The following is a 12,390-nucleotide window of genomic DNA, read 5'->3' as shown; positions in this document are numbered from 1 at the left end:
TGTATAGGTTTTAATATAATATTTTTTGACAGAGAGAGAAAGACCAATGTTTTCTGGAACTTTGGTCTGCTCTCATCCAACCAACTCATCTAATTATGTATAATCATAAGCGTAATAAGTTTCAAATGAATACTTGGAATATCTAATCACCAGTAATTAATGTTACAATACTGCCAAACAGCCTTCTTAGGACTCAGAAGTCAAATAAATCAAAAGACAACACAACAACATGTCTAAAGAATATATAATTTGTTTTTAAACGTACACGTCCAACTCAGGCACACACTTAAATTCAAACACAACATCTATCGTAAGAATTTTGAGCTCAAATTGTTAGGTTAAGAATGATATGATAGCCAAAGTTTTGCATAATGCACAAAAGGTGGCTATTTATAAGAACTTTTTAGTTGTATGATTTTACGTGAACTATAAATATCAAAACAATCGAATAATTACTATAAATCGATGTAAAATACATTGCGCCCCAAGCTGTAAAAATCTTAAATTAATAAAATAGATCCATAATTTATTTGAATGTCATAAATACGAGATTAGTAGAATATACTGAACCTCAAATATTATTAACTATTTAAATTAAATAAGTAAATTTGAGAATTGTAGGAAATTTATTGCAGAGAGAGAGAGAGAGGGGGGGTAGGGGGCAGGCAGGTACAGAAACAATGTAGTCAAAGTGTTAGAGGGGCAGAGAACAAACGTTGGCAAAATGGATAGAGATAGTGCATTGTTTGGTACCAAATTTTGTCACGGATCTTACCACATTAGGGATTTGATCATTTTGAATTATCCCTATCCCACAAGGGAATTTCACTTACTTTGACCTTTGACCTCCCCAAACCCACAAACTTTTCCCCACGTGCTATCCCACTCGTGCGTGCAATCAGGGGCGTTTTCGCCATTTCCTTCACCAGTCACCACCCAAACTCTATCGTACATACATGGCATATGAAACATTGAATATTAATGCAAAAAAGAGACAAATTTCAATGTAAATATAGCTCTTTTTTTATTATAAAAATCGATAACTTGATCATTGTACAATTAAGTATTTTAATTCACAATGAAAATATAAATGAATTTTCTTAGATTATACTGATTTAAAAATAAATAAATTATTATTTATAAACCACAATTTTGGGACAACAAAACACTATATTTTAAAATATTGGTTATATTATTAATTTCCAAATAATATAATTATAGTGTTCTTTTGAATGGTTTATGTTATTTATTAACTCGTTATTATTTTTATATGTTGTTTCACTCATTTTCATAATCTGCTCTACATGTAGTCATAATTAATTTTTATTTTTAAAATGTTTGTGTTTAAAAATTTTATTATATGTGTGCAAGTATTACATAGTACAATGACGATTTTATTAGAACAAATTATAATTCAAATTTAACTTGATCGAATTTGAACGAATTATATGATAAATACAGTATACTCATAATTTGATTTAATATAAATTTTTTTAAAAAAATGATTAATTAGCTAATAAGTACATCATGTTTATAAGGGGGAGGGGTATAAATGTCTTTACAGACGCAAAGACTTTCTTTCACATTGAAGGTTCAAACACCGAACGTGGTCATTAAACGACAACCCATAGACAGAATAGTAGCGAGTTCCTCCGACAAGTGTCCAGGCATGCAGATTTCTCCACGTGGACGGCAGGATTCTATGTCTTCCGACCGAAGAAGCAAAGTGTAACTGAAGGCTCTCATTTCTTAACCACAGTTGAAACATTAACCAGGGTTAACTCCCGCCACTTCACTACTAATAACTGGAACAACAACAATCAGCTTTCTTTAATCATGGGTTTACATGTATACATCTCTTTCTCTCACCATTGTCACTATATTAATCATCATCGTCGCATTAATAATAAATTCAATCCGAATCTCTCTTTTTGTCTCTCTCTCTCTCTCTCTCTCAATACGAAGACAGTACATATATATTAAGTAGGAATTATTATTATAGAATTTATATTGAAAGAGTTTGAAAGCGCCGTCGTGTATGAACATGGGGTGCTTCGTGGGGGGTGGCGGGCTGCTGGGTTGAACCGGCGCTCCCATTCTTGTTTAGTTCGAGATAGAGCTTTTTGCTTTGAGATTTCGAGGGATTTAATGTTTGGGTGTTGAATTTTGGACTGAATCATTTGTTATTCTTGTTTTGAAAGAAAAACAGTTTCCAAGACCCGTAAATTTCTGCTTTTTTTTTTTGGGCTGTAGCTTCTGGGTTGATGCTTTTTTCCCTGTGGGTTGTTTGTTTGTGGAAGGATTGCTAAAAGACGAGAGGTTGAGTTTTAACAGCCGTTGTTTTCTTTAGCTGAATTGAAGTTACGTTATATGCTGAAATTATGTGAAAAGTTTCAGCTTTTCGGCTATTACTGATCTTTAGTTGAAAAGAATAAATTAATCAGTTGAGTCTTGAGCAAGAAATCATGGAAATGGAGAATTCATCACAAATTCCATTTCCAGCAGCTTCGGGAGAATCCAATATCCCCACTGCTGGTAATGAAACAAAATCTGATCAACTTGCTGAAACAGCTCAGCCCACCAAGAAAAAGCGGAGTCTTCCGGGAATGCCTGGTAAAAAAGAAAAATATGTTCTTGGTAACTGTAAGTCTGTGATTTTCTTGGCAAAAGGGTTGATTTTTACGCGTTTTCTTGATTTCTCTTTGCGTTTGATAGATCCAGATGCAGAAGTGATCGCCTTATCGCCAAAGACATTACTGGCTACAAACAGATTTGTATGCGAGATCTGCAACAAAGGATTCCAGCGAGACCAGAATTTGCAACTCCACAGGCGGGGCCACAACTTGCCGTGGAAACTCCGGCAAAGAACCAGCAAAGAAGTGAGGAAGCGCGTTTATGTGTGCCCGGAGCCCACTTGTATTCACCATGATCCCTCTAGAGCTCTCGGCGATCTCACCGGGATCAAGAAGCATTTCTGCCGGAAACATGGCGAGAAGAAGTATAAGTGCGAGCGGTGTTCCAAGAAATACGCGGTTCATTCTGATTGGAAAGCCCACATGAAAACTTGTGGGACTCGAGAGTATCGTTGTGATTGTGGCACTTTGTTTTCTAGGTGAATTTTCAGCTTTGTAAAATAGCAGCAAATCAAGAAAAGTAGAGCACTCTTTGGCGTGCATTTATATGTGGGACTGTTGTTGCTGATTGAATTATGGTGTTGTTTTGTGCTGAAAATTAATAGGAGGGACAGTTTTATCACGCATAGGGCGTTCTGCGATGCATTGGCGCAGGAGGGCGCCCGGACTCAACCTCTGGCAGCCACGAGTTCAGGTGGAGATTTAAAGGTTCAGGTTCTTGCGACGCCCCCTGCTGCTTCCAGTCCGCCGCCACCTCCGCTTACTCCGTCCACCGGCGTGTTGTCCCCGGTGCTGTCCATACAAAGTTCAGGTGAAGTCTTGTTATTACTTCCTAGCGAGGATTTCATGTTTCTTGAATTGGTTTTTCAGGTTTGGTTGCTTTTGTTTATTATTTCGAAACGATCATCATGGAATAACGCCATTGCTTTTATTCTTGTACTAGAGATTTCTTGTTTTATGTGGATGTTTATGCTATACTGCACCCGCACATTGTAAGTGGTGTTTTTGGCTTTTCTGAATGTGTCAGCGTTAAAGAGGGTAAATATATGAAGTTGGATGTTATCAACATAATAATGTAGCGCAAAGATCGAAGATTTCGTGAGGGAAAGTGGTGTATGATTGCATCTGCTTTTACTCGAAAGTTGGCTTTTAAGTTCAAGTTGTTGCATATTCTGATTCAGGATTTTAAAGCCTTTTTCTTTTCAAAAAGCTGTTCCCTTTGTTGATCGTGTGATTTTTCCACTTCTTTGCCATGTTCTTTTCATGGTATTAGCTGAATTGGCTCCGGAGAATCAGGCTGCTCAACTACAACCATCACCTGGAACGGCAGCTTTATCATCTTCCACAGCCATTATCAACCCCACCAACCGGGCCACGTCTGCCATGGCTCCGGGTAGCTCTTCCACCTCTAGTGGCCTTGTGTCCGGCCGCACTGGAATTCTTTCCAGTATATTCAATGCGTCAACCTCTGCTGAACTTCCTCAACCACCGACCCAGCCGGCATCATACCCTGGCTTGATATGCGCAATGGCTGGACCTGATCATCAAGCCATCGACCCAATATCACTCTCGCTGTCCTCATCTTTGTATGGATCATCATCTTTATTCTCAGCCGCGTCAGAAGTCAATCCTCAACCGCAATATGGTTCAAGCCCACAACCGGCACTATCTGCAACCGCATTGCTCCAGAAAGCCGCCCAGATTGGCGCAACATCATCTAGTTCTTCATTCCTCCGTGGCCTAGGGTTGGCAATGCCGTCTCCCTCCAAAGTTCAAGACAATGCCTCAACTATGGCGTCGGCAACATCATCTTCAAATACTCCATTGCATTGGACCAGTGGTGTGAAGCTCGAAATCAACTCACTAGCATCCGGTCTCAGACTTGGGCTCTCCTCTAACGAATCATCGGTCTTTAATGGATCAATGATGAGCCGTTCGACAAGTCTGTATGGCAATAAGCCCCTGACTCTTGATTTTCTCGGGCTTGGAGTGGGAGCCGGCGAAACTTCTTCCAGTGGGTTATCGGCCTTCTTAAGCTCAATCGGGGGTGGGCTCGACATGGCATCAGCTTCATTAGCTGGGGTAAGAAGGGCCGAGGACACATGGGACAATCCAGCTGATAGAAAACCTTCAGTGTAGTCCCTTTTGTTAGGGAAGTAAAGCTGTGTCCATCTCTTGGTTTTTCAAGTTGGAGAGAATGGTCTAAGATGCATGTATACCAGCTCTCGACCGCTTTTGTACATAACTATGCTTCGTTTTATCGGAAAATTTTATTAAATTGGGTTTAGTTAGACTTGAATTAAATTATGGCAAGTTCAATCCACTTGTCGTGTAATTTATATAAATTTCAAATAAAGTGACCAATTATATAACAAGTGTATTACATTTGCTTTATGATGGATGTGATAGATTTGATTCATTTGTTTATCAATTTGAGTCAGAATTTGTCCATTTTATGTTATGTTGGGCGATTAGCAATTCCCTGGTAGGGAAGCACAGTCTGTATATTGGAAAGTGGAAACACTTGTAATTTTTTCACTTCTTAAGTTTGTAGTTGGGATACAATATTTTTGATCTTACAATGCAGCCAAAAGCGTTTGTGTGCGCGTGTGTGTTTTCTAAAAGTTGCAGGAGGAATGAGTACAAATTTCTCACCTGCTTTGTTGTTAAAAAAAAAAAGGTTGCTAATATGTAAAATTTCTATTTTAAATTTTATGGCATTTTTTTGTTTCAATTAATAATTATGTTATTTATTTTATTAAAAAAATATATATATATGCTGTGTATATATTAAATAAAATGAAAAATATCATAAAATTTAAAATAATCCATACCAAAGTGTGGCTACCCATTATGAATTTCCAACCAATTGGGCATGAAAACGTTATTATGATGAAATTCTATGAAGTTTAATTTTTATTGCATGGTTCTTGTAATGTAATTATTATACGATTGGTGTGTATATTTTGAAATAAATAATTAATTATGATATAAGTAAAATTATATTTTGTTGGTATCCACATTTAGCACTATCTTTTGATTCGGAACCACAGGAGCATAAGAAACTAACAGTATGACCCTTCTGCTACGCATCTCCTCATGTTGACTCTTGTCTTAATATGCCATAAAATGTATATCGAATCATAATTAAACTATGATTGTTTTTTTAATAAATAGATTTATTATTTGATAATATTTACAAAATATGCTGATATTTGTAAAAAAATAATTATATAAATATTTATATTGACTTATTATAATTATTAAAAAATTAAGGAAAAATAATATTATTATTAGTACAAGGGATAAAATGAAAATTATTATAAAATACTAGTAGCGGGGTAAAAACCGTGTTTTGTATCTAATAGCGCTCTCCTAAATAAATAATAGTATAGATTTTGATAAGATCTCGCGCGAGCGTAACGTCGACTCGTTTTGTCCCTTTTGCCCTCGCCCCTGAAAGTCAGCAAAAAGTTCTCCTTTTCTTCAACAGAGCTCTCTTCCCTCCCTCTTACACACACACACCCGCTGCACTGCAAATGTATCTCACTCTGCTCTTCTTCTCCTTCTTGCTTTCGCCGCTCGTTTTCTTCTCTTACTATTTCCTTCATAGAATCATATGGGTGCCGCTTAAGATCCAGAAACACTTCGAAAAACAAGGCGTCAGAGGCCCCCTATACCGTCCCATCTTCGGGAACTCAGCTGGGGTCCGGCGGCAATTGATTGCCGAGGCGGAGTCGCGACCGATCTCAGGTATCACGCACGACGTAGTTCACCGGGTTATCCCGCATTACTCCAAATGGTCAACGCTTTATGGGAAGAACTTTCTTTATTGGTTTGGGGCTAAGCCCAGATTGGCTGTAGCTGATCCGGAGATTATCAAAGAGGTTTTGATGAATACTAATGGGCGGTTCCGAATATTAAAGTCTAATCCTTCTTCTAAGATGTTGTTAGGTGATGGGCTTGTTGGGCTGGATGGTGAGAAATGGGCTGTTCATAGGAGGATAGCCACCCAGGCCTTTAACATGGAGCGAGTTAAGGTGATGATTTCCACTCTTTCTTATTAGTTTTTCAAAGTAATTGACAATTTGTATGCATGCTCATGAATCATGTTTTAAGCTTGTAATTTCACGAGAAGCCTATTTGGATCACGTGTGTAATTAGATTAAGTTAAGGATGAATCTTAATTTACATGGTCTTTGTACAACCATTGCTCTTATACAATGATTTGCACCTAAGCTTTTTGTGATGGCAAATGAATTTGGTGATGTTAACAGGTTTGGATTCCTGAAATAGTAGCTAGCACAGAAAAAATGCTAAACAGATGGGAGGAAAAGAGAGCGGAGAAAAGTGAATTTGAGTTGGATGTGCACAACGAACTCCAAGCTCTATCAGCAGACATCATATCCCGGACAGCATTTGGTAGCAGCTTTGAGGAAGGGAAGCGCATTTTTGAACTGCAAGAACAGCAAGTCACCCTTGTTCTGCAAGCATTAAGAAGTGTTTACATCCCTGGATTCAGGTGCCTTGCATTTCTTATTGTCTTTTTGTTCTTTTCCTTTTCCGGGCATGGGAATTGTGTACTTAAAACTGTTTATAGGATATGATATTATTGCAAGATTTTCATATGCACAAAGCGTTTTGAAATTGTTTTGTTTGCTACGTTGAAATATATTGTATAGCATATAAAAAACATTTTGCTCATTATTATTTGAATTGCCAACTTGAATATAAAATGATTTTGATCTTCAACCTTGTCAAGTAATTTTAATCTTGTGAACTTCATAATATACTACTCGAATACAGAATGTAATTTTCTTCCATGATCTCTAATGATAGGAGTGGATGCAGGTTTTTGCCCACGAAGAAAAACAGAATGAGGTGGAAACTAGATAAGGAAACTCGACAATCAATTAGAGCATTGATTGAGAAAAGTTGCAAAAACATAGAAAACCGGCATGCGCTACTCACATTATTAATGTCCCCATATAAAAATGAGGATGGTATAGAGGAGAGATTGGATATGGAGGAAATCATAGATGAATGCAAGACATTCTACTTTGCAGGAAAGGAAACAACTGCCAATCTTTTAAGCTGGGCACTTCTCCTTTTAGCACATCATCAAGAATGGCAGACCCAGGCCCGAGATGAAGTTCTTGTGACATGCGGAAGCAGCACGAGGCCCTCTGCAGAAAGTTTATCTGATTTCAAACTTGTAAGTTAAGTCTTCAGCATATCCTTTAGTTCTCAAGGTTTTCTCCACCATCCGTGGTTTTTGTGCTCCAACAGAATAGAAATTCTAACATGGTGGATATTGGACTTTTGCATTTGTAACAATGATAGAAACATATAAAAGCTAAGAGAACAGATATGTAATACACTCCACTTGCAGTTCAGCTGCAATCGACCTTCAATTTCTGCACATTTCCAAGCTTTATTGTGGGAAGATGATGACAAAGGTTGTGTTTGTGACAGATAAACATGATAATGAACGAGACTGTTCGACTCTATCCTCCAGCAGTGGCACTAATGAGGCAAGCTTCAGAGAATGTTAAATTGGGAAACCTCGACATTCCTGCTGGTACGCAGTTCTATTTGGCAATGACGGCTGTTCATCATGATACTGAGATATGGGGAGACGATGCTAATGACTTCAATCCATTGAGATTTGCTGAACATCGAAAACATCTGGCGTCGTTTTTCCCGTTTGGTTTAGGCCCCAGGATATGTGTTGGTCAGAACTTAGCCATTGTTGAGGCTAAAATTGTCCTAGGAATGATCCTCCAGCGATATTCTGTTGGCATTTCCCCGTCATACGTACATGCTCCAATGCAGTCCATGACCTTGCAACCACAGTATGGTCTGCAACTTCTCTTTAGCAGGATTTTGCATTAGAGAATATGGAAGATACTCTATGATGTCTTGCAATTTGATCATGGTGAAGAAGTAACGGAATTGAAACGGATGTCTGTAAATTACTGTGTACTAATATTATCATTAATTGAAAGAAGGATGGTTTCAATTAAGGGATGAAGTACCCTTGTCACAAAATAAATCAAACCTATTCTGAGAAGGGGCAATAAAGGAAGAGATGGTGTGTGTCTTCGACCTGATATTCACAAAAAGGACAAGTAGAAGACTGAATCAGCAAAGCTTACCTCGAGTAGGCCGAGTGTCCAGCAAACTTCTCCAAATGAAATTTTATGTGAAGGTCAAGACACCAGATCCACTGTGCATTCTTGTCTCTTAACATTAGAGCAAGAACTTTATAGATTTGGTTTTACCATTGGATGCAGATGTGTCAGTCCCTTAAGTGGGTGTTTTAATGAGCTCATAAGTTGTTTCGGGACATTTTACAATGTGCTTCAAAATTTATTAAATGTTATTTTTGATAGATCTTTATAAGATAAAAAGCTTATAATATTAAGAATTAAGATGCCAGGAGTATATATATTTATATATATATATATATATATTTAAAATTAACTGAAGAGTTTTTAGTTAATTTGAATTTTTATAAATTCATTAAAAGTAATTGCAAAATTTCCGCTACTAGAGGTTCCGCCATCTCATATAATATTTCAAATATTTTTAAAAAGTTAATTACATTTAGACTCGCTTCAAAAGTGTTTGTATGTTACATTAAGAAACTTTGCCCTTATTAGATGATCACTAAATAGTACTGCGTGTCAGATTGGGAGAAATTCTATCCGGAATCGAGTTTGGCCGGATATGAAATAATCATATGATAAATATATCAAATTTATTCTGTGATTAATTTAGTTCGATCGCACCTAGTTTGGATAAAAAATTTCCATCCGCTTGATTGACAAGTCAGAGTGATACAACCAAGAATAAAGTTGACATAAAATTAGCATTATCCTTACCCCTTGACTTGAATTTTTCTAAGCTTATAATTGCAGTGGATATCCTTTCGCATCACATATATTATACTTGAAATGTTAGATTGCTGAAGGATTAAACTTGAAATGTTAGATTCATCATTGAAGAGACTCTTTTCTAGACATTTTATATCCCCATTCTCACCTCCGTCAATGTCCCAACATTATCTGTGTTTTTCTTACCCTGAATCCATAGACACTATATATATACGCACACTATTCTTGTTATTTGTCGTATACGATGATATGTTTATTGTCTCATGCCAGTGGAATCTTGTAAAGTCGTAGATGATGAAGGTTTATTTTTATTAGTTTATTTCAGCTTCGGACTCTTGTATACAATGATATGCGTATTGTCTCCTGTTTGGCAGAATCTTGCAAGAGCTTTGGGCCGCATGACCATACGTAAACAATATATGTTCATTTTTTTAAGATGTCTGTTGTCATTACATCATCAGATGTGAATCATACTGCTCCATATGGGAAAGTCTTGCAACTTCAGGTAGCAAGGTCTACTCTCAATTTATCCTCTTCTATACTTTCTAATTCTCCAGCATGCAGATTCTAGTTGCTGGTCTTTTATTACTGGTTTTGATCTACCTTCTCAAGTTAATATACGCCGTCATCTGGCTGCCATGGAAAATTGGAACACACTTCAAGAAACAAGGCATCAATGGCCCACCCTACCGTCTCATCTATGGGAATTCAGAAGAGATCATACAGCTGATTAAAGATGCTGCATCAAAGTCGATTCCCTTCTCTCACGATATACTGCACCGTGTGTCCCCACACTACTACAAATGGTCAGCCATGTATGGCAAGACAGTTCTGTTCTGGTTTGGATCTAAGCCTCGGCTCATATTTGCTGATCCAGACATGATCAAAGAGCTTATGGTCAACAACAGTGGTTCAATTATTAAAGATGCATTTAACCCACTGTCTAAGCTGCTGTTTGGACAGGGAATTGTTGGCTTGGAAGGTGATAAATGGTCTGTTCATAGAAAGATTGCTAATCAGGCCTTCACTATGGAAAGAGTCAAGGTAATCTCCTCCCCCCTTGTTGTACTTTGACTAGATGCATTAACTTACAAAGTCTATAATCCTTTATGATTTTCTCACGGCTTACTTTTATAAAGAATGCAATTTAAGGTCTTTTCATGGTTTTTGCCTGTGGGTAAAAAGTAACAGTAACTGATTTCAGGCTTGGGTGCCCGAAATTGTGGCCAGTGTTGTGAATGAACTGAATAAATGGGAAGCAGAAAGTGGAGGAAGAGATGAGTTTGAAATTGATGCGCACAAAGCTCTTCATAACCTCTCTGCAGATATCATATCTAGGACGGCGTTTGGTAGTAGCTTTGAAGAGGGAAAGCGCATATTTGAGCTTCAGGACCAACAGGCTGTGCTTACTTTGCAGGCCAAGCGAAGTGTTTACCTTCCCGGCTTAAGGTTAAAATCCATTTCTAGCTACTGAATTCTAAGCTGATCGTTTCGTTCCTATGACAATTGATTATCTAAAATATCCACTAAATATTTCAACTTGTTTGCAGCACTAGGAGTGGAAGCCTTTGTTTGAATAACTAGGTAGAATAATTGAATTGATTATTGAAATAATTAGATCTTAGATTGTCCATGACACAGATGGGCTGCAGTTGATTGATCATAAGATAGAACTCCAATCAAGACTCCTTGGTTCTCAGTAATTTACTTACGCAAGATTATTTCATATTCACGGCCTTGCTTTACTGAATTGTATACAGGTTTCTACCAACTAGTGAAAACAGAAAGTCACAAAAGATAGAGAAAGAAATTCGGGATTCAGTGAGGATGTTGATCGAGGCAAACAGTAAAAATAGAGAAAACTCCAAGAATCTGCTTACTCTGTTGACACAGGCCAGCAGCGATCGTGAAGAAGACAGGCTGTCCGTGGAAGAGGTTATAGACGAATGCAAGACATTCTATTTTGCAGGAAAAGAGACTACTGCCAACCTCTTGTCATGGGCGCTTCTCCTTCTAGCAAAGCATCCTGACTGGCAAAACAGAGCCCGTGAAGAAGTTTTTCGCATTTGCAAGAGCAACCAGCTTCCTAACTCTGAGAACCTTACTGAACTTAAGACAGTAAGCTTATAAGTTGTTTGGATCTAGCCTTGAAATTCACAAGTTTTAACCTCTGCTGACCGGTTTTTGTTGGATAGGTCACGATTATACTCCAAGAGACAATGAGACTCTACCCTCCAGTTGGGATGCTCATCAGGCAAACGGCAAAGAACATAAAGTTGGGCAGGCTCGACATTCCAGCTAAAACAGAATTCAACTTGCCAATACTTGCTGTCCATCATGACACTGAGATTTGGGGAGACGATGCCAACGAGTTTAATCCACTTAGATTTTCTGAGCCCAGAAAGCATTTGGCCGCGTACTTCCCGTTTGGTTTAGGCCCCAGATTCTGCGTTGGCCAAAATTTAGCCATGGTGGAAGCTAAGATCATCTTGGCTATGATCATCCAACGATTTTCGATGGCAATATCTCCGTGCTATATACACACGCCTATAGTGGCATGGACTCTGGAGCCACAATATGGCGCACAGATCATCCTCAGAAGGGTTAACTCTAGCTGAATACTCTTTTCAGAAAGTATGCTATGCATGATGCAACTATCCAGAATGTCTAGATTGTGTAAGGGAGAAATTTCTCTGGCATTATCACCTGCTAGATGCAAATTATATGTGGAAATAAGCCAAAATCCCTTTGAAAAGGCCACTTTTCAATGAAACTTTTCAGTTTTACATTATTTCAACATTTTCCAAGTTTTTATGTTTAGCCCAATCTTATTGAAAAAGCCTATTTCCGGTCGAAAT

At 37.8% G+C, this 12,390-nt stretch overlaps 3 protein-coding genes across 4 annotated transcripts; all 3 read left to right on the top strand.

Annotated features, from left to right (window-relative positions):
- Window positions 1-1,832: 1,832 nt before the first annotated feature.
- Window positions 1,833-4,920, top strand: LOC105159230 (zinc finger protein GAI-ASSOCIATED FACTOR 1). The gene is made up of 4 exons (XM_011076220.3): window positions 1,833-2,613; window positions 2,716-3,112; window positions 3,239-3,444; window positions 3,907-4,920. Exons 1-4 carry the CDS (start codon window positions 2,466-2,468, stop codon window positions 4,770-4,772), a joined length of 1,617 nt encoding a protein of 538 aa, XP_011074522.1. The 5' UTR covers window positions 1,833-2,465; the 3' UTR covers window positions 4,773-4,920.
- Window positions 4,921-6,046: 1,126 nt separating this feature from the next.
- LOC105159229 (cytochrome P450 734A1) lies at window positions 6,047-8,659 on the top strand. Of its 2 annotated transcripts, none has more exons than XM_011076217.3 (4): window positions 6,047-6,673; window positions 6,911-7,155; window positions 7,473-7,848; window positions 8,109-8,659. In XM_011076217.3, exons 1-4 carry the CDS (start codon window positions 6,173-6,175, stop codon window positions 8,526-8,528), a joined length of 1,542 nt encoding a protein of 513 aa, XP_011074519.2. In that variant the 5' UTR covers window positions 6,047-6,172; the 3' UTR covers window positions 8,529-8,659. The 2 variants fall into 2 exon arrangements, with proteins under 2 accessions (XP_011074519.2, XP_011074520.2); XM_011076218.3 differs by having other exon boundaries at window positions 6,049-6,673; window positions 7,485-7,848.
- A 1,107-nt stretch (window positions 8,660-9,766) lies between these two features.
- LOC105159228 (cytochrome P450 734A1) lies at window positions 9,767-12,389 on the top strand. Its single transcript, XM_011076216.3, has 4 exons — window positions 9,767-10,576; window positions 10,737-10,981; window positions 11,293-11,650; window positions 11,728-12,389. Exons 1-4 carry the CDS (start codon window positions 10,091-10,093, stop codon window positions 12,148-12,150), a joined length of 1,512 nt encoding a protein of 503 aa, XP_011074518.1. The 5' UTR covers window positions 9,767-10,090; the 3' UTR covers window positions 12,151-12,389.
- Window position 12,390: the final 1 nt, after the last annotated feature.

Source organism: Sesamum indicum, linkage group LG3, assembly GCF_026168435.1.
Source record: "Sesamum indicum cultivar Baizhima isolate 11 linkage group LG3, ASM2616843v1, whole genome shotgun sequence".
NCBI classification, from domain to species: domain Eukaryota; kingdom Viridiplantae; phylum Streptophyta; class Magnoliopsida; order Lamiales; family Pedaliaceae; genus Sesamum; species Sesamum indicum.
Note: the sequence above shows the minus strand (reverse complement) of the source record. Positions and strands in the feature narration are given on the sequence as shown.